At 47.2% G+C, this 9,922-nt stretch overlaps 1 protein-coding gene across 1 annotated transcript in view; it reads right to left on the bottom strand.

Moving 5' to 3' along the window:
- The window catches only part of SDC2 (syndecan 2), a 60,527-nt gene extending 50,861 nt beyond the window's left edge, over positions 1-9,666 (bottom strand). The window contains exon 1 of the mRNA XM_064648177.1: positions 9,366-9,666. Coding sequence (XP_064504247.1) covers positions 9,366-9,425 — 60 coding nt within the window. The 5' untranslated portion in view covers positions 9,426-9,666. The remainder of the gene's footprint in view (positions 1-9,365) is intronic.
- Positions 9,667-9,922: the final 256 nt, after the last annotated feature.

Here is a 9,922-nt window from a genome sequence, read left to right on the forward strand (position 1 = left end):
AATAACCACTGGTGTGAAACAAGGCTGTGTTCTCGCTCCAACCCTATTCACAGTCTTTTTCAGCATGATGCTCCAAAGGGCCATGGCAGACCTCAGTGATCAGGACGGTATCTACATTCGATACCGTACTGATGGAAGTCTATTCAACCTAAGGCGACTGAAGGCCCACACCAAGACCTTAAACCATCTTGTCCGGGAGCTGCTTTATGCTGATGACGATGCCCTTGTCACCCACACAGAAGCAGCTCTGCAGCATTTAACATTCTGCTTTGCAGACGCTGCTGAGCTCTTTGGGCTGGAAGTCAGCTTAAAGAAGACAGAAGTTCTCTATCAACCGGCACCTCAGGAAGTCTTCCATCATCCCCATGTCACCACTGGCCAATCAGAGCTCAAATTAGTCCAGCAGTTTAACTACCTGGGAAGCTTCATCTCTTTGGACAGTAAGAGAGATAGACTATAGATTAGCAAAGGCATACAGTGCTTTTGGAAAACTCCATAAAAGAGTTTGGTGAAATAAACACCTGAAGAAAAGTACAAAGATCAGTGTTTACAGAGCCATAGTGCTGTCTATGGTTCCGAATCATGGGTCATCTACCGCCACCACCTGTGTCTCCTAGAACGCTTCCATCAACGCTGCCTCCGTACAATCCTAAACATCCACTGATCAGATTATGTGACTAATACATCTGTTCTAGAACATGCAGCAGTCACAAGTACAGAGGCCATGTTGCTGAGAACACAGCTGCGTTGGGCAGGGCACATCTCCAGGATGAAGGACCACTGCCTCCCTAAGATCTTGCTTTATGGTGAACTTGCCACTGGCTGCCGCAAGAGAGGAGCCCCAAAGAAAAGATACAAGGACTCCCTGAAACAACATCTCAGCCTTGGCCATATTGATCACCACAACTGGTCTACTCTGGCCTCCAATCGGGAGGCCTGGAGACACACCATCTATAACGCTGCTGTTTCCTTTCAGAACGCACGCAGGATCACTCTTGAGGAGAAAAGACAATGCAGAAAGAATCGTGTCTTGCAGAATATACCATCTAAGGAGTCTTTCTGCTGTACCTTTTGGCCAATTGGATATGTCTGTCTCGTATTGGCCTCATTAGCCACCAGCGTGCCTGTAGCAAATGTGGATAGAGCCTTCCTAAATCTTCGTTCATAAAGCCCAGCCATGATATCAGACTTGCCTCTTCTTCCAATGCCCTCATGCCATTCCTCCCCTCTGCACACCAGCAGATGTTCTATGCTGCTCTGCAGGAAGAACCACAACTCCTACCAGAAGAGCAAAAACCATCTCATGGTTTGCCACAGGTCTTCATCACCCACCTCCTGCTCACTGCCAAACCCTCTGAAAATTTCTGGAGACTTCTGTCATGTTTTCATGCACCAGAAAGACTTGTCCACCAAAGCATTTTGCTCAAGAGGAAAACGCAAATTCAATTGCAATACGGACAGACAATTTCAGTTGAGCCAGGGGTCCATTTGGGTCACAACAGCTCTGGTGTGACCTCCCAGCCTGGTCAGGTCAGGTCCAGATCTATGCTAACCACTATTCTCAGTTTTTCTCTTTAGAACAAATTTTTTCCAACTCACATTCTGCAACAATGACCATGCCTGTCCCCTAACAGGGTCTTGGGGGCAGAGGGAAGGCTGCACTGGAGTATCCAACCAAAAGCACCTGTTGGAGCTATAGAGGATCAAATCTTACTTACAGAGGAAAATTTATGCAAGTGTTGTATTAAATTACAAGTAAAGAAACAAGACAAAAACAATTTTCAAAGAGCACCTTCTGTTTAATGCTTTTTTCCTGGTAAGTACGGTCAGAGAAGATGCTCCTTCCACACTAATTCAGGCCAAGAAAATTCTGAGAGCAATTTTGTTCTGTTTATTTAACTAGGAGTTCTGCTCATATTCTGTGGGGCATTTCTTTTCCTGGTACTTGAAAGACATGCTGCCTTTTGTAAAAGACACACACATGACAGTATAAAAAATTTAAATATATGTAAAATAGAGCTCTAAGTAGAATAAAGTTCTATATAAAACATATACACACACAGAGTTTCAAAGGCTTTCCCAGCTAGAACTACAACAGCTGGAGAGAGGTCAGTGCTGAGTGCTCTGTGGAAGACAGTCTCTGTGAACACATAATTTCAAATGTACCCCAAGAAGTTTGTGACATTTTAGAGGTTACAACCAAAAAGATTGGCCTTCATGGATGAGAAATAATCAAAGACTGCATGACTGGAAAATTATAAACAGCCTCACCAAAGACAAAAATTTAGACTATATGCATGGCAATGGCACCTCAGTAACTTTTCCTATGTATCTCTAGGACTAGCCATTTTTCTTGTTCTGCCATGGAAAAGAAAATTTGTGAGTCACACATGCTACAGATGCTAAAGTCATCAATTATTCCAAAGCTTTAATCTTCTAACATCATATGCTGCCACAGCAGTTCTTGGAACTTACACCTTCTCACAATAAGATTTACACAAGCCCATAACTAACAAAACCAGATTTCACACAGCATGTTCATGGATGCTTCTTCTACTTGCTGGACAAATGCTTTCCTCTACCATGTTTGCACTGCCACTAGTGGCATGTATCAAGTGCCTCTGAGCAACCAACTGGGAGCAGATGCAATCCCATGACCAGGACAGAACCTGAATGTTCTGCAATCCCCCTTCCACAAAAAAACTCAGAATCTTGCTTCTCAGCAACATTATCTTATGCACATCCTTGCTGCAGGAATTATGCATTATTATTATTTATAGGGCTAAGCCATACCTATTTTTATTTATACAATGTGACAAATTTATATTCAGTGGAAGCTCAACTTTTAGATGTCCCAATGATGGTGTTTCCTTTACTTTGAACTACCTTCACCTTTCTGCTTTGCTTCCCTTACAGGTTTTTATTTTAAATAGTAAGTACACCATCAATATCACACCTCCGTGCCTGCATTTTGAACCTGGAACTGCACAATGCTTGAAAGGAATTTGAATGAAAAGGCTTTGTGGAAGCTTTCATCTGGTAATCAGGTTAAGTGACACACTGATTCTGGGATCTCCACATCCAGAGTGAGCATGGATAAACAACTCAGCAAAGGAAGAATCTCTCTGCAGCCTGCAAGATATGCCATGTATTCAAACCCATTATTAGCCTTCCCCTGCAGGCCCCAGTTCAAAAAGCAAACAGGACTCAGCTCTGAAAGGCAAAAGATATCAAATGCATGCAGTTGGGCTGTCTCCTCCAGGTGCTGTGTCCAGCCAGATGTTCCAGCAGGTACTGCAGAGTCATCACAGGTGGAATTAATGCAGCTCAGCCCAGAGAAAGAGGAAAGCTTACTTCTACTTGTATAATTAATGGAAGGACAGAAGACATACCAGAGAGGATCCTGGGGAAGGTAGGAGAGAGGGAAGACCTAGTTAGGTTATTCATTCCTGTGGCAGCAAGTATGATACATTTTTTGTTCGCTCTTGAAACATCCTTAGTCTTGAGGCTACACTGGTCACGCATCCAACTGCTCCCTGAGTACTTCACCTCCCAGGCTATATTACTTTAGCACCACTGTTTCCTGCAACTCTGTGAAGTCAGTCCTCTCAGTCCAGAGAGATAGTCACACTTACGAAATACACTTCAAAAAATAGGGATGGGCCACTTCACAGTGATCTAAAAGGTGACAAGTGACCTCCATTAGTGTGGAAGCACCTCTAGAGAAAATTATGCTTTATTATGGTTAATCAAACAGGAACAAAACATGTCTGACAACATCATATTTAAATACAGGCAATACATTCTGGTTGTTAATCACAATGCTGGCTTCTGAACATTTTGATTCCGTTCCTGCACATACTACAGGCTGTTTGACCTTCTGCAAGTCCCTTTGTCTCCTTACCATTAATAAAAGTACAACATATTTGTCTTCATGCTCACAACTGAAACACAGCCAAAGAGGTTTTTATTTGAACTTTCTCAAATCAATTCACCTTGGGAACAAAACAGTTCAATTTGAAGGGAGATTTCTGAAGAAGCTGTTTATATATAAACTAAAAATAGTGTTTTCACATGGACCATCCAGCTCAGGCCGTAGTTAAGCACAGTTTACACGACACTACGCTCCAACAGCCTATCTACAGACAAGGTCAACTTCTGCAGATTCATAACTGCTCTATTAGTCATTATTTCACTTCATATGAAACTCCTACTTGAGACATCGACAAAAATAATTTGTTCAGCACAAGTGCACTTGTTGTAAGTGGTTGTTAAATGCTATGTTTTCTTCTACTGCAATCAGTTTTCCAATACTTTTGAGGATTACATGTATTTTGTATTTCTGCCTAAATATCTAGTATGCTTTTGAAAGCATCCCCCAGGGCTGAGCTAATCAAGAAAACAACATACATAGTGAGAACTGTCATTATTACAGGGTCAAACACTAATGCAGTCTTTACTCGAGAGATTGCAAATTACACTTCAATGTGAGCAGGAGAAATCTTGTTCCCAAATCACTGAATAGTGTCATGTAACCTATGAATAAATTACTAGTGCTGAAAAGATTATAGATAGCAGTTTATTAGTGTCTTGTAAGCACGAACCAAAGAAAACCAAACAACGAGGTGTTCACAGAACACCCTCCAGTAATTCTCTCATGCCTGCTACAACATAAAGTGCAAAACAACTTGAATGTGGACCAAATCACTTGGTCACAGCTTCTGCATCCTCTCGCAAATGCATCAGCACAGAGGGCATCTTTATGACTTACAGTCAAGTAGAGTCTTATATGGGGCCTCGAATAAGCTTGCCAATCTCAAACACAACATTTCTGTTAAAAATCATAGTCAAATCTATTCAGAAGACAAAAGAGCACTTTTCCGTAACTAGACAAGAGCTCTTTGTTCAGCTGCTGGGCCTTACTAAAGCCTGCAATTCTTTGCCATAAGCAAAACATTTAAACCGCTCAATAGTGAAAGTCAATTTGGTGAGAAAATGTAATTAATAAATGCCATCCATATGCTTCTGCTTGACATCCTGTAAAGACAACTGGCCACGAGGAGCAGGGCAAATGGAGAGATCAAACAATCGGCTGCTCTACAGGGAGGATCGAGCTCTTCTACAAGCTCAGGACTCCCTGCCAAAACACCACATTCCCCAGGGAGGATGCAAGGTAGTTCTCCACCATCCTCCCTGCAGGCATTAGATCATGGCTGTGTGTTTGACATGGGACTTCTCATAACTTGCACCTCTACTAGTCAAGAAATTGGGTCTTCATTGTCATCCTGAGATTATACTTAACTTAGGACCGTAGAGACTTAGATCCACCAAACCTCCAAGCAAATCCAAGACTTATGGCTCATTCTCCAAAGTCCGCCATCTTTATCCCATTAGGTGCACCAAGTGTCTCAAACCTACCACAGAGGTGTTATCTGCCCAAGAATCACAATCCCAGTACTCAACTTCAAACCCTAAAATATTTGTCCTGACTTGTTACTGAAGAGGATGCTCTCATCTACTTCCTTGATAAGGATCTAGGAAAAAATGCAGAGAAAACAACTCTGCACTTTAGGCCAGAATACAAAGTCAGTTCCAATGCAGACCTTAGGGCTAAGATATCAAAAAGAGGAACTTCTTCAGTGTTTGATCTTGGGTCAAGAATAATTTTTAAAAGATAAGCTAACCTGAGAGGGAAATCTATTTCCAGAAAGTGGCTCCTGAGAACATCCATTTAAGGGGCACCTGTAATACCTGAGACTGGTGGCAAACCCCAGAGCTCCACAGAATTTTCAGTGCATGGCAGTGCAGGCAGTTGTTGGATGGGAGAACCCAGATGTTCGGCCAGAGCAAAAGAAGCAGCCATGGCAGATGCTGCTGGCTGATTCCAGGTTCTGCCAAGCCACAAAAAAGGAACGGACAAGTATTTATTAATGCTACAATAAAAGAAAAAGCTTACGTGAATTGAGGAAGGGTGGAAATAAATCAAGACGGAAAAGGCTTCCCCCTTTCTTTGGAACTTATTTAACAATGCAAATTTAACACACTTAGGAGAGACACACGCAGCATATAAATATAAAATGCCACCTATCTCTTTTTCTCCTCTAATTACCATCTCCAAAGTCTAACTCCCTTTTTCAAAAAAAAACCCAACATTCCTCCTCTCCAACACACTATCAATTCTCCAAATTCCAAAACCAAAGCAACCATTGGAAACAAATGCAGGAAGATTACAGCACCACGTTCTAAAATACTAAATACTTCTGAAAAATATTAACTTGGATCATCCTTCAATAACTATTATTTATACCAACAACTCAGTGCTCAGATGCTTACAGAAGAAACAGAAAGACAACTTTGTTTCACTGAAAGCCCAAAAATCAACCCCACACTCATGCAATGCTAATGTGAAGCAGTCTGCAGACCCCAGAAGCCTCCCGAGGAGAGATGTGATTAACCTTCTGTGAGGGGAGCAGCACCATAATGCTGTAGTATGCAGCACAACCTGCTAGCCAACAAAGTTTCTCAACGTGCAGTTGGGCATGCAGAGAGGATCAGACTGTCACACAAGCTCTGGAAAACCATTTGTCCCACTGCTGCAAACTAGAATGAAACAGAAAGGTTTATCAGCCTCTTCCGAATGGGAGCTGACAACTACAGCTGGATACTTGGCAGTGCCCTCTAGTGCTATTAAAATCAGCAAAAGCTGACTCCCAACATATCAGGACTGGACCCGACCTTTTAAAAGGCACACCAGGCCTCTCATTCACAGTTTTCCTTTTCTTTCCAGTTTCATGTCACCATCTTTTCCTCTCCTATAAGCAAGCAAAGAAACTTTCAAGGTAGCTAAAAAGCACATTTTTTGCCATTCAGCCAACTGTGGGTGAATCTCCCACATCCTTTCAGGCCTACTGGGGTTACCAGACCCCACTCTAATCTGATGTGCCACCACACACTGCACTGATGGCAGCAAAGCACTCCACAAGCCCTGGCTGAAATCCACCAGCTTTGATGTGGGCAACACTTGCCACCATGCGCAGGCTGGCACAAACAGGTCAGACTTCCTCTCACCCTCTTCATCACAGCCATGTCCTCAAAGGGCTGCTCCCCCGGGGGAGCTGGCATGGTGCAGCAGAGTGTCAGGGCACACAAAGCATGCACCCAGTACGGGTAAACCCCTCCCTGGTTCAGCGGCAGGTCGCACTTCCAGTACATTTTTAACATGGCTCTGACGTTTACTTGGCCCACCCCAATAAAAATGTTTGTTGGTTACATGGAACAAACACAGGGAACTCCCTGCTTTAGGAAACAAAATCTGCTGCTTTCCTCTCCTCCACTCAAAAAACTCACAGATAATTTACTTCATCAGAATGAGAGAGATTTTTACCGTAAGGCTTTGTGTAGATAATAATAGAAAATAATAGAATCAAATAAAGGAGAAGAAATTTAGAGCCAAATCCACTTGACAGTGCTCTGGCGAGCTAGTTGGGGGTTTTTTAAGCATCCATATAAAATTCCTCTTATGACCAGGACAGCCTTCTGCAGAAAGGACGGATTTAGCATCTGTTTTTCCCAAAGACTGGTCTACAAAATCCTACCTTAAGGGACCATGAAGCTGCTGCCAGGCATGGTTAAAGGAAAAAGAAGGGGGGTGAAAAAAAAGGAAGAAGACCAACCTCCTTTTACTTTTCCAGTCAGTCCTTCCACAACCTTCTGGCAGCAGCAAGGGCGCTGCAGCAGAGCCAGGCAGGCTCCCGCTGCCTTGCTCTCCCCACTGTCCCCCGAACCGCGCTGACCCAGTATGCCCCAACAACCCACCTCACTCTGCTGCAGTGTGTTCATCCTAAGGCAAAAACCATCAAACTTAATACTTTACTAATTACTGTGGCAGTTTAATAGCTACTCCACCATCACAGAACTTTGTAATAACAGCATTTCTATAAAATTAAAGTATATTGTACCTCATTAGCCAAGGGTGTTTCTGTAGCGCAGTTATACTTAGCGGAAACAGTAGTCGATGTTCTACCCAACCCTTTTTAATTAGTCCCTAAGAAAAGTGTTTTACAATTGTATCCTTAGAAATCCCTAATGATGAGCCAGATTTCACAAGGGTTGTGACTTGGCTAATTTATACAATAGCTAGAGAACTTCAAAAGTTAACCCAAGCTAGTGACATTATTTAGTTCAGTGAAGCGGCTCATTTTAATTGGATTAAATTGTCATGGTTTTTTAATTTCATATTGAAACCGCAATTTATCATTTCCTAATATTTGCCCAAACACTGCAACAGTGTCATTTGCATGCTCCCTTCCCTCAAGACAGTCTCAGATCCACAGATGGAAAAGACCAAAACTCTCTGGCCGGCCCTCGCCAGCTCCGTACCGCGAAACGGTGGGAGCGTTCGCCGGAGCGAGGCTTTCCCAGAGGTACAAATCCCGGCAACCGAGCTAATTGCATTAAGCAGAGGGCCCGGTTAGCGAATACACTTGTGGCGCGGAAAAAGTGTAAATAGCGGCATTATGCCGAGAAGCTCGCGGCAATCCCGTGGGGAAGGGCCGGCCGGGACAGCGCCGGGCTCGGGCTCTGCGGAGCCGGGCCCGGGGCTGGCCGGGGGCTGGCCGGGAGATGCGCAGCGCTGCGCACCCGCACGCAGAGAGGCGCAGCAGCGCGGCGTATCCGAGGGTTTTTGGGAGTCCTGAGCCGCGCAGCCAAGGGGAGTTACTGCCTTTTTTTCCCTCTTTTTAGCAACCGGCCAGGGAGGGTGGATTTTGCAAAGGAAAGGCTCCCGCCTCACCTCCCGTGAAACCAGGAGGAGGCGACGTTGTCTTCGGGCGGCTGCTGGGACACGGGGCGGCCCGGCGGCTCCCGGCGCTGGTCCGGGACGGCTACAAAGCCCCGCTCCGGGACCCAACCCAACGCCGCCGCCCCTTGGGCGCCCCACGGCCACCGGGCAGCTCCCCCCGCCTCCAGGGAGGAGGGAAAGACGAACCGTGGGGGCTCCGGGGCCGGCAGGCGGCTGGGTCGTCGCAGCAAACTTCGGCTGAGGTTCGCTGGAGCGCGGCTCTGGCAGGGTGCTCCGCCTGCCTTCGTGGGATTTTTTTTTTTTTTGGGGGGGGGGGGGAGCGTCTCTTTTCTTTTTGTCTTGGGCGGGAGAAACGGTGCCTGCTGCTTGCAGAGCGCTCGGCGATCAACAGATGCCCCGCCGAGCCAGCCCAGCGCCCCGGCGGGCGGCGATGCCACGGGGCAGGGCCGGGACTGCGCGCCCCGCACTCGGCTGACGGAGCCGAGGCGGCCGCCCCCGTCCCGTCCCATCGCGTCCCGTCCCGCGGGGCTGCCGCCGCCCCCCTCCCCTCCGCCCCGGCACTCACCGGCTGCCCGGAGGCGCAGGCCACGAAGCTGACGGTGAGCGCCAGCCACACGCCCCGCATTATTCCCGCGGAGCCGGCGCGGCGGCCGCCGGGGGCCGGGCACAAAGGAGAAACCGGGCGGCGCTCGGCAGCGCCCGAGGGGCGCGGGGCAGGGCCGCCGGCGCCCCGGGTCCGGTTCGCCGCGCTCCTTCCGCTGGTCCCCGCGCTCCGCTGCCGCGGGCCCGGTGCTGCGCGGCGCTGGGGCACCCGGGCTGCAGGCTGCGCGCTGCCGGCTCCGCCGCCCTCCCTCCGCCCCGAGTGCGCGGCGGCGGCGCCGCGGCTCCCAGTTAAACCCCGCAGAAATTCCTGCAGGATTACAACACAGATTGGCAGCTCCCCCAGCCAGTGGAAGGAGGCGGCGCGCCGCTGCCGCCGGCTCTCGCCCCTCGCAAATTCAACCAACTTGCCCCCCTCCCTCCTCCTCCTCCGACCCGGTCTTCCCTCTCTCGTCCTCCCCCCCAGTGGAAAACATGAGCAGCGCCGCGGGCCGACGGAGCGAGGGCTGGCCCGGTATGAAA

This window comes from Pseudopipra pipra, chromosome 1, assembly GCF_036250125.1.
Source record: "Pseudopipra pipra isolate bDixPip1 chromosome 1, bDixPip1.hap1, whole genome shotgun sequence".
Lineage (NCBI taxonomy): Eukaryota > Metazoa > Chordata > Aves > Passeriformes > Pipridae > Pseudopipra > Pseudopipra pipra.